Below are 15,898 nucleotides of genomic sequence, written 5' to 3' on the forward strand. Positions count from 1 at the left end.
ACCGAAAATATTGGTACGTTAATGTTATTGCAACCTTCTTGGATTAACAGCCACACAATATAGGTTTAGTAGTAGGAAACTCAAGAAGGGGAATTTCATGATTTTTTTGTGTGCTATGGACACATTCTTGTTCTTCCTATTTCACATAGCCTATATTTTGATAATCAAAATCTGTCTTTTTATTTGTAGGGTAAGAGAATGTCAGGTTTTGTTACTGACTGGTAAGACAAAGGGCTGCTTTGTTCCACCACCATATCTTGACAGCTATGGAGAAACAGACCAAGGTCTCAGGTAGGACACAAAACATTATATCTATAGAATATTATAAGGGGAAAATAACTAATTTTAAAAGTATTTGAGAATATTTAATCAAATGTTCAAACACATCAAACGAATAGATAACATGTTTTATAGCTAGCTAAACCCCTCACTTGTATGACAGTTGCATAAAAGGGCATTAAATTGACAACTGTGTGTGATCAAACAGACATAATAGGTAAAAATGTCAAAAATAGGGGTACAACAGCCAACATTGAAATGGTTGGAATAGAAAATGTTGTCATAAATATTAATAAAAACCAGGTGAAGGGTTTTACACTGTTTGGGTAAAAAAGACATTTTTCCTGAGGAAAGGAAGATTTTCACAAATAATGATATTTCTGTAAGAAATGTAAGACATTTCATATTGAAAGGAAATAACAGATGCAGTAAAATGAAAAAAATATTCAAGTAATAAATATTTTATGAATGACTTGTTTCAAAATTTTCAAATCAGTTTTTAAGGTCCATGATAGTCTTTGTTAAATTTGTTCATGAGTTTTCTAGATAAGGGAATATTTAAATCTTTAAAAATTAGATACAATGGTTTCTTCTATTTAAGACTATTGGCCTTTGGGTTTGGCATTTCATTGGTATGCTCGTCATCACATTTAATCCATATACATGATAACGACTTTATCAGAGTATAAATGCTACCAGTCCATGTTACAACCAATAAGTCTGGCACTACAAAGTCAGCTTTTTAATATTTACCATTTTTTTTTCAACCAATTCATGTGTTACTTATTAAAATATTTAAAGATTTTTTATTTATTTTTACAGACGTGGTAATCCTTTACATCTGTGTCCAGACAGCTACAAGAACCTTCAGAAATTGTGGTTTAATCACAGTTTACCAGAGACTATATCTCACAGCCTGGAGACAAATACAAACCTATTAACTTTTGATTGGCAACACCTTTGATGATATATAAATTAGTTGGAATGTTACTTCTTATTACACCTTATTTTATTTTTATAACATATACAACTGGGATTTTCTTGAAACGGAACAAAACCGTATTAAATGACATAATACAGTTTATAAATCACATGCATATCATCCTTGTACATGTTGGATTGTATGCATGCTTCCTGGTGACCTTTGTGATATCTGGACTTATTAAGCATATGATTTTATTATTAAGATTAATAATTAAGTCTTTCAATTGTAAATAGACAGATAATACTTTATAAATAGATAGAAATAGAAGCCTTGAATTAACCCTATGGAGTTTTAGCTGATGTATATATAATTATCTTCAATGTATTTATTCCATATTTTGTTTGGGAGTAATTTGTTTTTTGTGCATAAAGGTGATAATAACCTTAATTAGAAGCAGGTGTCTCCTGTGATATGTACGAATCGCAAATTTCTGCTTTTATTAACCATTACTATTTTCAAATATGATTTGGCTCAATTCACTGGTGAAAATGTGTTTCATGCACATTAGTAAAGAATCTCATAATTTCACATGCTTGATGTATGAACTGTGAAAACTTATGACATGATTTCAAATAACTAAGAGTTTTTTTCCCATTATGTTTAATTACAACACATAGCTTTTGTAAAAAGGAGAAACAAATACAATTGTACATACAAAGGCTGTCAATGAAAACCCAATCTCAGTTTGTTGTGCACGGACTGACAATGGCAACTGTTTTGCTGACTGGATGAATCATTACTTTACACACTTGTTCTTGTTATTCTCAGGTATTTGCATTGCATTATGGTAAATAAAGTACCAGGTTTTTAATTTGCTTGAATTTGAGGGATTGTTGGTGATATCTTTTAAATTTGTTTTCATTTTCAAGTCATATTTATTCATTTTGAAAATATATGAAGTGTTATTTGTTCACATTTCTAAGGATTTCTTTGCATTTCCCTAGACTGAATTCACTTGTCCTCAATCATTAAAGATGTATCTAGTTTTTAAAATGTGTCAAACGGCCCCACCTGCTGACTTACATGGCTAAAAGTCCAACACATGGGTTAAAATGAATTTCTTGTCTGTTCTTTTGAACATCTATAGACTGAAAAAATCTGAAAAGGACAAATATTCAGAATGATAAGGTCTACCTAATTACTACATCAAAACTGTCAGATGACTTCTTGTAAGAGTTATTGCCCTTCAACAATGAAGTTTAACATAAAATTATTTTATTTTTAAATAATATTTTAAAATGCAGACTTAAATAGCAAAAAATATCCACTAGATAGTATCTACAAATAAGTCAAAATGACAGGAATCATTTGGTGATTCCTTATTGAAGTTATTGCCCTTTAATGAAGATTTTTCACATTTTTTCCCTATTATCTTGAAAATTATGTTAGAAAGATTGATACTTACAATAGCAAATATTATCAACAAGACAAGGTTTACAAATGAGCAATGGCTGAAATCTTCAGTCAACTCATTATTTGAGATTTTGCCTTTGAATTTTTGATTGTCATTATAAAATTAGAAACAAAAAATGCAATTTGGCCCAAGAAATATAAAGTATAGTATAATTGTAATCATTTAAATTGTTGGACTTATTTCATATATCATAATGTTAGTATATGGAGTTTAATTTTCAGTTCAGAAATAAAGATGGATGAAATAGTCTACAGTTCTTTCAATAAACCTAATACATGCTTTAAGCAAACCAATTATAAATTTTCCTATCTCTGCTTTTCATAGGTAAATGTTCTACTGATATGATATGCCAAAACTATAATTGTCAAGCAGATATTTAATTTTATAATATAAATCCATTACTTGTTTGAAAAGGAAAGTTTATGTTACTATAGCCAGTGCTGTCTTTTATTGTTTTTGTTATTCATTATTATTTATATTGTTGTTTGAAATGAATTCTGTACAAACTTGTGTGTTATAATCTGTCTTGTCATCAATAAAAGAATGTGTAATATTTAAATTTTGTTTTCGTCATGCCTAAAAGTCCCTAAATGGAATGTTACCATGTCTGTCAGGCTGATTTCATCTGACCTCTCTTTATGAAAATCACAAGCAAGAAATAAGGTACATAAAAAGCCAACAGAAAATAAATTGAGTATGGCACTTACAGTAATGAATTAATTCCCTGGCAACATTGTTAACTTTCCCAACCAAAATGAATAGGGAGTTGTCTGATTCACAAATCCTGTCTACTTGAGTTCTTTGACAATATCTGATTGTTTACTAGATGATACTCAAAATTGTTCACAGAATGTATTGCAATATTAAAGTTTAAAATCAATAGATTAAACATCAAAAATCAAAAATTTGTTCTATGTTGCTGACCTTAGGTTCATTTTCTGAATAAGCTCAAGTTAAGGTTTGTGATCTTACTGTTAAATGTGAATTCTTAAGTAAATCATTTCCGATTTTACAAATATAGACACATATAAAACATATCATATCAACATATGATAAGGTACAGTGGCGGATCCAGCCATTTTTAAAAGGGGGTTCCCAACCCAGGATAAAGGGGGGTTCCAGCTATATGTCCCCATTCAAATGCATTGATCAGCCAAAAAAAAGGGAGGTTCCAACCCCTGGGAACCCCCCCCCCCCTGGATCTGCCAATGAGGTAGCATTATATAATAGCAATACAACTTTTATACAATCGTTATTCACTTGGTATATATACTCATCCCATAATAATTTTCTCTAATGTCCACAGTCAAATGTGTAGAATAATTCTTATAATCTATCAGTAGTAGATGCACAGGAATAAAAATGTGTTTTGATCGATCCATATAATGTTATAAATTATCACAACAATGGATTGTCATAACAATGGAATATCATCTCATTTGATCATTTAACTCATGAGTCATAACAATTTATGTAGTTTATAAACAAAATAAATTACTTTCTTAACACATGTTTCATTTGTCAGAGTGAATATACATATACACAACAATGTAAAAAATGAGAGGTTCATAAGAGCCTGAATTGCTCACATGTAATAGATACATCTTGAAATGCTTGTTATATTTTCTGTTTTACTCGTCATAGTTTTCCAAATAATAACAATATGTGCTCCTTTAAAAAAAACACAAAGACCAAACCCTGAACAGTTAAGACAAGTATGGAGACTACATTCAAGATTGATACTGCTCTGAATTAGGATTGTGATGAAATGTTAGACACAGCATACGTATCTGACACAGAACTAATGTGGTTAAAGAACTGAAAAATGTAAAATTGGACTTTTACCTATTTATATGGTCCAATATCTAAAATCAAAATGCAGTTAGCTACAGCATATCAAAGTACACCAAAAATTTATTGCAAACCAAATTAAAATTTTCAACAGATCCATCTCCTAATGGTCAACCTATTTAAACTTTTGGCAATTCTATTACCCCATTGAATAAATACAATAGCTCATGTTCTTTTGTGTAGTTTATTTACCTTTAAATTTCTTCTAAGAGAAATCTATCACTCGTTGATTTATTTACCTCTGGCCGCCATAACCCCCAAATTGAATCCCAATCGTCCTTTTTTTGGGGGGGGGAGGTAAGGAACTTTGTGGTACAATTCCATAGAGATACATAGACTTAAACCGGTACTCAAGTTATTGTCTGGAAACCAGAAAAATCCTCATTGTTTTACCCTTGTCCCTAAACAGTTAACCCACAAAATCAATCCCAGCCTTAGTTTTAGATATGAAACCTTGTGTTTAACCCACCACATTGTATATTTGCCTGTAATTCAGTTGTTGTCATTTATTTCTGATTCTCATATTTGTTTTTTCTTTTATAAATTTTTCATGGGGTATTCTGTGTTGTGCTATGCACCATTCATTGTCACATTTTAGTGGAGGGTTAGCCCCTTCGAACATGTTTAACACCCCAATATTCCATATGTGCCTGTCCAAAGTAGTTCAGTGGTTGTTGATGGTTCATGTATGTCTGAGTGTCATATTTGTTTTTCTTAAAATGTTTTGTTATAAATTAGGCTTTTCTCCATTGATTCATTCCATATTTTTCATGTCAAAGCCTTGATGGCCGACCATACAGTGTGGGTTTTTTTTCTCATTGTTGAAAGCCGTATGGTTGCCTCGCATTCTTACATCCACTTCATTTGAAATGTGGTGGATAGTTGTCTCATTGAAAATCATATCATCTCCTTATTTTCATATTTAAGGGCAAAAACAAGAAGGGGACATCCATTCATTTTGTTCAAATGCATCTTTTAGTTGATCTTGTACGCTGATAATTTTTGCTGCTTATAGTTTCTACTCATCAATCATAAAAGGCAAAGACTCAAAAACTAGAGTCAATAATGGAAATTGAATGGCAAGAATTGAGGCTTACAAGGAGTCATCTAATGGGTTTAGTGATATTTGCATTTTGTAGATTTTGTATAATATACTGGAATCCTGAAACTGACCTTTAAGGTGGTACCCAACACTTTTACTAAAATTAATTTGGCTCGTTTAATTTTTATAAAATTTTGTCGAAGTATTTACTTTTACACTATAAGAAAAATATCAAAATATCAAAAATTTTGAACCAACCGTTTTGTCAGAAAAATTACACAGGTTATATAGCAATTTGACCAACACCAATTTTGATCATTGAGATGCTTAATATTCTTTTACAACACAATGTTATTAAAACGTTTAGCTGATTTTACAGAGTTATCTCCCTGTAGTGTTAGGTACCACCTTAAATATTAATTTAAATTTATTTGTTCTAAGTGTTAATTTATCAACACTCAAAATCTGAAGATGTAATCAAATGTTGATAAATGTCAGCAAAATGTGTTAATTATTTTCAACAATACAAAGCCAAGACACAATTCTCAGCTACTAAAATTCTGAAGGTTTACAAGTGTTTATTAAAAACTGTGACTTCAAACATAACCAGACATCATTTCATAATAAAACCCTTTTAATTCAAAAATAAAACAGAATACATGTCTTTTTCATTTTAAACCTAAATACATTAGAAAAATTTAAACTAGAACAACCAAGTCAAATCCAAACTTCAATGGAAATACTTTTTGTCACTGAGCATAAAATGTGATATATTTTTTTTTACACTAGTTTCATCTCCATATTTCCATGCACCATCCAGCAATTGAAATACTTCAAGTAGCTAAAGTTTGTTTCAGATCTGTATATAGATCTATAAAGGAACATGCATCTTTAAACTCTTTTGTAGCCAGTAACTTCAGAGTTCCAATGAGATAATAGGATTACTGCTTTCAGAGATGATTTTTTTTATCCATGCCTGTTGTTCTCAAACATGTTCCTTCATGTTTCACTCCATAATAGCTCAAATGATTCTTATTTCCTTGCTTCGCATTAATTCACAGCATCAGAATCAACATTATTGTTGAGCATTCTTCATTTTTAGACATTTATGTATGCACGCCACCTGTCTCTTTTTCTCCATGTCAGCTAAAATACAGATGAACCAAATTTCTGTTTAACTTTCTGCATGCAGAGCAGAGATCTGTCCCTCTAAACATGTTTATTTATTGATTATTTCCTAACTGTATCCAATAATTGTAGAGGAGCTAGAATTCTACTTTGATTAGTTTCTGAAATGTATCCTTCAATTATCATCTCATCCAGAATCATATGAACTTTGTCCATATTTAATATAATCTGTATGTAGACGTCAAGGATTTTAAACAATATTACCACTGGTTGCCATATTCAGCTAATTTATCATTAGCATAAATTTCTTTTCTCATACGGGAACACCCATAATCTTCTTATAGTAATACTAGCAATTTGTTCAAAAATAGATGAGTTAAGATGGAATTTTTGTTGTGGGCTTAAATGGTCAAAGGAGACTTTTTTTATCTCTTAAATTCAGACAAGTGCAACCTTTACATTTTTGTTTAAATTGTCTTTAGCAATTTAGTTGTTGCAAGGTGTCCAGTAATATGTGACCCCACTGAAGTAACGTATGGTCTAGTTTTTCAATCAAATGCCTAAAAAGATCTATTATTTATAACCATTTAGCAACTGGAATAGTCCATTTGCCAATTACCGATTTGATTCTGTTATTACACACTTTTTAAACGAATTACCTCCCTTTGTCAATCATAGACTGGTTCTATACTGGACAAAATTGGCTATTGCCAATACAAAGCATGATAAATTGAAAGTGATGTATTGGCAGTTAAACTAACTTTTCATGAAAAATAATTTTGAATGTCAAAAGTATTAAGCTAATCAACAAGCTAATGTAATTAAAAGATTTGAAAACCTTAAAGATTACTCACATTACACACAGGTAAAATTTGCTCTTTCTGCTAGCTCTCCATTGTAAATAAAAATTAATGTCCCTCATAAGGGAGACAACTAAATAAGGGATCTCTAAATACAGGGTCAATAACGTGAATTGGCAAATGGACTATTGACATATATGATGAAACACCTCAAACATGTGTATCAACATTACAGAACTTCCATAAGAATTCAGAATTTTATTTCACGTTTTAACAGATGCATGTTTCCTTCTTTTTATTTCATTGAAAAAAAGATCAAATTGGAAATGAAGGCAAGTGAATAAGCCTGTGGTGGGAACCTATAATCTAATTTTACTTTGCCATAATTATTTGGTTTCACATTTCCAACAGGTCTGATAAGCTTTAGGTCATGTAATCTAATGTCTGTGCAAGACTAGAACAATCTCACACAATATTGTGTAAAACCCCATATCTTTGATTGAGCTAAATTCAAGTCAAAAAGGATTAAATCCTCAAAGACATTTTAATATTTTTACTACAACAATTTTAATATTGTTTACCAATGGTTCATGGACCTACTTTTTTTTCTGGGACACATGAAATTAAAATTTTTAATTACTAAAGTAAATGACCTCCCATTCTTTACACTGATGCTTTATTCAGGACTTTTGATGTCTGTGCATGATTTAAAGCAAATTTTAATTCCTGAGTATAGATTAACTGTCTTATACAGTAACCTTCTATAATACATGCCTTTCAAAGGATACATCTGCTTCTGACTGAAATTATAAAATAAGCATCAAGTTACCAGTAGTTATATACATGTATCTAATAATTGAATAAACAATAAATAAGAAAAGTATAACATTGGCATTCCTTCCACATCTTCTTTTTTTATTTCTTTTTATTATTCACAAATATGTACATATTTTTTGTGATAATGTTTTTTCACCCACATCAAAATGTCAAAATATATTAAGTTAAAGATCTAATTAAGAACAGAATTTTAAAATATATGAGGATCTCATTAAGAATGGAATTTTAAAATATATGAGGAACTATCCACAATAATTTAACATTTGTACAAGTCCCTCTCCCAAAATGTTTGACATTTTTTTCTGATTGTCATACACATATAAACTTTTTGCATATATGTAAATATTTATCTAAATATTTAAGAAATCTGGAAAATAATAAAACTACTATTCATGTCAAATAAATAGTTTTAGTTTTCGTAATCACTTATGTTAGGGATGACATCAAAAGTTCAATGAAGGATAAAAAACTTAATTCATATAGTTTTTTCACTGACCCCCTACAGCAATTTGACTTCCCCTAACTATTTGAAATAAGTTTTTTTATCCTTCATTGATTTTTTGATGTCGTCCCTTATAACCTTGTTTGTCTCACATTTATTTCTAAGATGATAAGTAAGTATAATGGCAGGAACACATACATCTTTCCTTTCAGTAAACTGTTTTCTATTTTATATCTTCCACTCTCAGTGAAGTTATAAACACTTTCATAATAGGTTTGTTTCTATTTTTATTAAATTATTTTCAGAAATATTTTTTTTGTTTCTGTGTACAACTTACCACTTTATTTAAATACTTCATCAATGTTTCCACCAAATTGTGTAGCAATTCAAGGACTGCTAGTTCATTCTATAAAGCAAGGCATAATTTTAAAATTGAATAATGAAATGAAATATTAACCAAAATTATTCATTATAATGAAACTAGGAACTAACTTAACTATTTATAAGTAAAAATAAACAATCACTGTTTTACATTCAGAACAAAAGCTATCTTCAGTATTAAGTAACCTAAGAATTTCACGGCTTTTTCACCTTCTTGAAAAAATAGTAAAAAAAGTTTAAAAATTGGTCAGTAACAACCCGATAATGAAATTTATAATCTAATAGATGGGTGCAATAGTATCTCATTGTTATATAACATATTTCTATTCTAAAGATTGTTACTACAATTCTAACAATTATATTACCTCATCTTCTGTAATTCCTGCAGCAAAAACTAAGTTACCATAGTGACGGTATACTAAAGTGTAATCTTTATAATCTAGTATTCCTTCCTGGAAATGGATATTTTTATTTTTAAGTATATAATTATCTTGCTGTTTTAAATTTCATTTTATTATTATTTACAGAATAAATTTAATTTGAATATGGCTCCTGGATTTCTTATGTCTCATAAAGCCCTTTTGATGTCATATCCTTTATTGACTTTTTTAAGATACACAATTTTTCATTGTCCTTGAAAAGATACATTCTGTAAATGTAGTATGATGCCAGTAAATAATCAAGATTTTTTTTCTATTATTGAGTATTAATTAAAACATTTGTGACTGATTTAATCTCCATAAAAATCAGGAATATAAACATTTTTTTTTTAAAGAAAACATGTTTTTTTAAAACAAGAACTCACATTCAAAGTTCCAACTAGTATATATATGTAATAGCATTAATTTTAAATCTTTATAAATGCATTGAACTACAAAGGTCACTGTACCTGTTTTGAATGTGCTAAGCAAACATTAGAAACCTCTTTTTGAACTGTTAATCTTTGGGATTCTGGAGGATTGTCATAAAATCTAACTATTCTTGGTTTTCCAATTTTGTTGAAAAGGAAAATGAACTTGATCATAATTGCACCTAAAAAAAAAACCAGGAATTAAAATTTACCAATATTTAAAAAAGCCAAGGCTCTGTGTTGAAGGCTGTACATTGACCTATAATGGTTTACTTTTTTAAATTGTTATTTGGATGGAGAGTTGTCTCATTGGCACTAACACCACATCTTCCTATATCTATTTATGCTCAACATAGACAGACATACCACTATAACTGATTCTTAACGTCTTTAAGTGCAGGCATAAGCCCTAAAAGAAGAGTTTTAAAGACATCAATGGGACAAACAATAACCATATTTAAAGGCAGGCAGACAGACATCAACGTCTCAAAAAGAAAATTCATGTATAAAAGTATATAACAAGAAATTGCTTCACTGAGCGCAGCCTGATACGACCTGATACAACCCTGAACAGTTGGTGTAAATTTTCAATTATTCAAGCTTGATACTGTCTGAATTTGATTGTGATCAAATTTTTGACATAATATAGGTTTCTGACACACAAAAAATGTGGTCAAAGATCTTACAAATACTGTGCAATTGAAGGTTTCTTCTTTCTTCATCAATCTTTTCAAAAATTAAAATTTAAAAATTTTGAAAGAAAATATGAACCCTCAATAATTCAGTAAACACTTTTTTTGAATCCCTCCTTGGAGCAATTACCCCCCAACTACATTCAAGCTTTTGTAGTATGGAAAATTGTAACAATTTCCAAGAGGTCCATTCAATTAAACACAAGTTCTTGTCTGGAAACTAAAAAAATATTCTTTTTGGTCCTTTTTTGGCCCCTTATTCCTGCATGTTAGGGGCAACTACCCCGAAATTATATCCCAGACTTTCCTTTGTGATATGGAACCTTGTGTTACTATGTCAAAGGGAGATCCATACACTCACGCACAACTATTGTCCGGAAACTACAAAAATGCTTGTTTTTGGCCCCTTTTTTGGTCCTTAATTGAAAACCTGTATGCACCATAACTCCCAAAATAAATCTCAACCTTCTACCTGTAGTATCAAATATTGTGGTAATTTTTCAGAGCAATCAAAATACTTATACACAAGTTATTATCCTGAAACTAGAAAAATGCTTGTTTTGGGCCCCTTTTGGGTCCCTAATTCCTAAACAGTTGGGACCATCATCCCCAAAATCCATCCCAACCTTCCTTTTGTGATGTGAACCTTCTCAAAAAACATTTATAGAGATCCATTTGCTTTAAAACTAAAGTTATTGTTCCGAAACCAAATATGTCTTCCGATAACAACGCAGACGAGGCAGATGACGCTGACAAAACAAACGGTGACATCATACCATCTTTTGCGGTCGTATCAAAATAACAAACTTAAAAGGAAAATGAAGACTGGCAAGATCAAACATTATCAATGCCATTATGGGTTCCATAAAAAAAAATCTGGTTGTTTTTTGTCCATTCACAGGCTCCCATTTTAGGCTAAGATTATATACATATTTGTTTAGGGGCCAGCTGAAGGACACCTACAGGTGTGGGAGTTTCTCGCTGCATTGGAGACCCATTTGTGGCCTTCGGCTGTTGTCTGTTCTATGGTTGGGTTGTTGTCTCTTTTGTCTCACATTTGCCATTTCTAATCTCAATTTTATTCTAGGTTAACTTAATACCGTTTTCTAAAGCATACACGAATTTGTTGTCATTTTCTATAATGTCATAACCAATGAAATTTTAACCAATGATGTATTTATCATTTTGGAGTAGAAATAATTAAATAACCCTCTCCTTTAGATTATGAAAAGTTAAATTTCCTACCCATTAAAATAATAATTCAAGTTTTTAGATTATTCATTAATAAAGTTGAGAATGGGGACAGGGATTTTGTGTACCTGTATGTGTCAGAGAGACAACAACTCAACCGAAGAGCAGAAAACAACAGAAGGCCACCAATGGGTCTTTTAATTTTAGTTTCTTGTGTACAATTTGGAAATTAGTATGGCATTCATTATCACTGAACTAGGTTATATTTGTTTAGGGGCCAGCTGAAGGACGCCTGTGGTTGTGAGAATTTCTCGATACATTGATGACCTGTTGGTTACCTTCTGTTGTTGTTTTTTTCTAGGCCTAAAATAAAATATTGTTTGTTTCCCCAATCCCGACCGACCCTACAAAATTGGTGCTACTCATAAAATTTCATTGTCAAAACTTAGTCAAATATTATTTTATTCATTTTGGATTTTCAGGCTTGCCGGATCATCTGATAATGTTTAAGCTTTTTGGAAAAATTAAAATTATATCCCTATACCTACCTACCCACACCTGGCTTGGCAGGGTCAGGATTTGGGAAACAAACAATATTTTAATTTAGGCCCTATGGTCGGGTTGTTGTCTCTTTGACACATTCCCCATTTCCATTCTCAATTTTATTTATCACAGCAAGAGAATCCTGCACCTACAGGCAGGCTTCAGCTGGCCCCTTAACAAATATGTGTACTGTCATTCACAAAATAACTTATTTTTAATCAAGAGACTTTAAAATTAACACTGATTTTTCCATAATTATATGTGACTGACCATATTTATCGAATGAAAATCAAACTTTTGTACATTTCAAGTGTTTTATTGAATTTATCTTTATCAGGAAGAGTCATAACAGAAATTGTGAATATCAAGGATGTACCTATAACCATGTAAAAAAAAATCTCAATGGCACTCACACAACATCTTCCTATATCTATAGAAAGATGTACATGTATATGTACAAATGTACGACCAAACAGGACTATTATAAAGAAAATATAAAAGCATGCAGTCATCTAGGGTCAACTTTGAATGCAATATTTTCAATTATCTTCCAATTATGGTTGCAATTGATATTTGATTAAACATCCTAAAACCACTTTAATATTTCACAAATTTATGACTATATAAACAATTTTGACCTTGACCTTAGACATAGCAACATAAAATTTGATAAATTTAATATCTTCCTCTCATGATATGTGCCCATATATATATGCAAGTAAGGTTGCAATTCCAAATGTAGTATTTGCTTTAGATCAAGAAACCACTTTTCAGCAGAAATCTCTGTCTATTTGTAGGAACAATGACCTTGATCTTTGACCTGATGACCTTAAATCATTAGGAATCTTCTTATATATTAACAGTATATCCAAGCATGGATGAAGTCAGAAATTAAGAATTAGTTAAAAACTGAACCCATATAATGACTGAAATTATGACTACAGGAGCTATAATTCATATTTGACAAATTATCACAATGCCAATGGTTATTTAATATATACGTCACATTTACTGTCTATTGTTTAATGACATTTTTTCCAAACATTCCAGCGTGACTCATTTAAGGAATAGAGCTTGAAAATGGTTACTTTATCTGATTATCATCCACTATATTTAAAAGCTGAAGGATTTGTACATAGTAAGAATTAAAGAAATTAAATCCTGGTCTATATACCAACAGCGGTTCTTAGTATAATCATCAGCAAAATAGCTGAAAGCTTCATTGGACAAGCTTTTGCGCTCTGAGATTCTTTTTCCAAGTTTCATTATGTTCATTTTTTGTCTAGTTTTTGTAATTTATGGTAAGTAACAATACAATGTCTATATTTTCATGAATCATTGATAATTATTGATTTTATAATTTATACTTTGGCCTCTGCTGTTTAAGGGTTGATAAAATAACAATAAATCCTTGTTTTCAAAATTATTTCACAACATTAAAATGTGTTTTCATTAAAAAGTACTGTTATGATCTGTTATGAATGAGAATTTGGTCTGCAGAGGATTTTTCGGGTGGGGTAAAGAAATTTTTTAATCATCCAGATTTCCTTTGATAGGAAAGAAAAATCCAGATGCATTCCGAAGGAAAATTTTGCGTCACTGACATCTGAAGCGACACCTATCATAATAAAAATGAAGAAAATGGCGATCCTCTGAAATAATGATTAACGATAGTGAAGGACCACAAAACGGAGGGTCTCTGGGACCTGTTTCCGGAGCAATAGGCATGATGACTAAACAGCAAGATGAATCTATTCAACGGCCACAGTATTCAATGCCTGGAATATTGCATTTCTTGCAGACAGAATGGTCCCGTTTCGAGATGGAGCGATCGCAATGGGAAGTTGAACGTGCAGAACTCCAAGTGAGGACTAAGCAAAAAAGAAAATAACGCAATTTAATAAATATTTAATCTTTAAACTATCATATAATGAATAAGTAATGGTTGTTATTAAACAGATCTTCTACAAACATCCGTGTTAAAATATTATATCCCAGGACGCCATTTTGCTGAAATCAATATGGCGGCCAAATTTGACATCTGATTCACTTATTTACTGTGACAGTACCACAGAGGTCTTTAATAGAACGCATTGGACCACCAATAGAATTTCTCAATATAATGCTTCTCTGAGGGAAATGTAAACCAAAGCATATTTAATGGTTTTCTCTTAACATTGTCATACATGTATTTGTAAACAACACAAAGCTCTCACAACACTCTTTCAGTTGTTTATAAAGAGCTTGTTCTATGACTATTTCCCCATTGCAATAATTGTGTGTGTTCCCGATCTAGTGGTTAAGACTGATGGCTACAATGCTGAACGTCCCGTGTCAATGTGGGGTGTCGGAAATTTCAGTACATCACAAGGGTTGACTTTCACGGCAATGAGTGCGTTCGCCCTGAGTTCATTTGCCCAGAGAGTCTGTTCGCCCTACTTTTTAAAAAAACGGTGAGGGCTTTCAAGTTTAATAAACGTATTCAGATATTTATCTGGGATTATGATATATACTTAAAATTTATTAAAAAGTTGGTGATTTGTTTTGGAGCAATATAATTGTTCAATAACATAATGATTCTCACTGATTGTTGTAACAAAGACACTTGTCTTTTATGAAGTAATTAAGTGAAAAAGAACAAATTTTTGTTTTGATAAACTAGTCCACTTTAAATTAATCAAAACATGATATACAAACTGAAAATCATTCTAAGAATTAGGATCTACAAGTTTATTTGTAATTTTTTCTTAACTTTGTTTTTTTTTTTTAGCAATAATCTTACCAAAACATGATTAAGATTTACTCCACATTAAAAAAGAATGTCAGATTTTCCATTTATACTAAAACAAAACAAAAAACATTTATAGCAAAATAATTACCAAATCTTGATTACAATAATATTAAACACAAAACCAATTAAAATGGTGCTATAGTGTAGGGTTTGCATGAATCTGGGGTGTGAAAGTGAAAGAGGGCACATGTTAATGGGCGCAAATGTGTTTATTGGTAAACAGATGTTTATTTAGAGAAGGTATAGTTCAATTGAATATCTACTAGTGTTGTTCCGATGATCGGAATAAGTCGGAAATCAGTTGGTTGGGCCTTGCGATGTCGATAATCGATTGGGATTTTGTTCAATCGATTGTCGTTTAAGTTTCCAGACCTTTAGCTTGTGAACTTCCGGTCTGTTTTACGGTTTGCATTTTATATGCGCAGTCAAACAATATTAACCAGTCGATGACAGTATTAATGTCAAACATCCAATAATTAAAGAATAAACCAATTTCCTTCTTTATAAACTTGACAAAAGCATTTGCAGATTGATGGAAGGTTATTTAACATTAATAACTTTGTATGAAATACTTTCTTTCATTACCGGTACTTGCTGCTTGAGAGCGGTACAAATCATTCTGATTTTAGACAAAATAATTTCGTTGCTTCATTAGAACGTGTTGCAAATTGC

At 31.0% G+C, this 15,898-nt stretch overlaps 3 protein-coding genes across 8 annotated transcripts in view; 2 read left to right on the forward strand and 1 right to left on the reverse strand.

Annotated features, from left to right (window-relative positions):
- The window catches only part of LOC134711686 (E3 ubiquitin-protein ligase UBR2-like), a 41,865-nt gene extending 38,628 nt beyond the window's left edge, over nt 1–3,237 (forward strand). For both annotated transcript variants that reach the window (XM_063572455.1, XM_063572453.1), the window contains exons 46-47: nt 190–291; nt 1,102–3,237. In XM_063572455.1, coding sequence (XP_063428525.1) covers nt 190–291; nt 1,102–1,243 — 244 coding nt within the window. In that variant the 3' untranslated portion in view covers nt 1,244–3,237. The remainder of the gene's footprint in view (nt 1–189; nt 292–1,101) is intronic.
- Nucleotides 3,238–6,298: 3,061 nt separating this feature from the next.
- Nucleotides 6,299–14,004, reverse strand: LOC134711689 (AP-4 complex subunit sigma-1-like). Of its 2 annotated transcripts, none has more exons than XM_063572463.1 (6): nt 13,899–14,004; nt 10,049–10,191; nt 9,525–9,611; nt 9,116–9,184; nt 8,288–8,299; nt 6,299–6,927 (listed from the first exon to the last, which is right to left on the reverse strand). In XM_063572463.1, exons 2-6 carry the CDS (start codon nt 10,181–10,183, stop codon nt 6,802–6,804), a joined length of 429 nt encoding a protein of 142 aa, XP_063428533.1. In that variant the 5' UTR covers nt 10,184–10,191; nt 13,899–14,004; the 3' UTR covers nt 6,299–6,801. The 2 variants fall into 2 exon arrangements, with proteins under 2 accessions (XP_063428533.1, XP_063428535.1); XM_063572465.1 differs by having other exon boundaries at nt 13,803–13,971.
- LOC134711688 (striatin-3-like) overlaps nt 14,001–15,898 on the forward strand; it is a 30,844-nt gene continuing 28,946 nt past the window's right edge. For all 4 annotated transcript variants that reach the window (XM_063572459.1, XM_063572460.1, XM_063572462.1 and 1 more), the window contains exon 1: nt 14,001–14,299. In XM_063572459.1, the coding sequence (XP_063428529.1) occupies nt 14,096–14,299 (204 nt within the window). In that variant the 5' untranslated portion in view covers nt 14,001–14,095. The remainder of the gene's footprint in view (nt 14,300–15,898) is intronic.

The sequence above is a fragment of the Mytilus trossulus genome, chromosome 3 (genome assembly GCF_036588685.1).
Source record: "Mytilus trossulus isolate FHL-02 chromosome 3, PNRI_Mtr1.1.1.hap1, whole genome shotgun sequence".
In the NCBI taxonomy this organism is placed as follows: domain Eukaryota; kingdom Metazoa; phylum Mollusca; class Bivalvia; order Mytilida; family Mytilidae; genus Mytilus; species Mytilus trossulus.

Excerpts from the sequence above, each read along its gene's own strand:
- LOC134711689 (XM_063572463.1), bottom strand. The coding sequence starts at position 10,183 with ATGATCAAGTTCATTTTCCTTTTCAACAAAATTGGAAAACCAAGAATA. Across the intron at positions 9,612-10,048 it reads GCTTAGCACATTCAAAACAG|GAAGGAATACTAGATTATAA; the intron begins GTACAGTGACCT and ends ATCCATTTCCAG. Across the intron at positions 9,185-9,524 it reads CAGGAATTACAGAAGATGAG|AATGAACTAGCAGTCCTTGA; the intron begins GTAATATAATTG and ends CTTGCTTTATAG.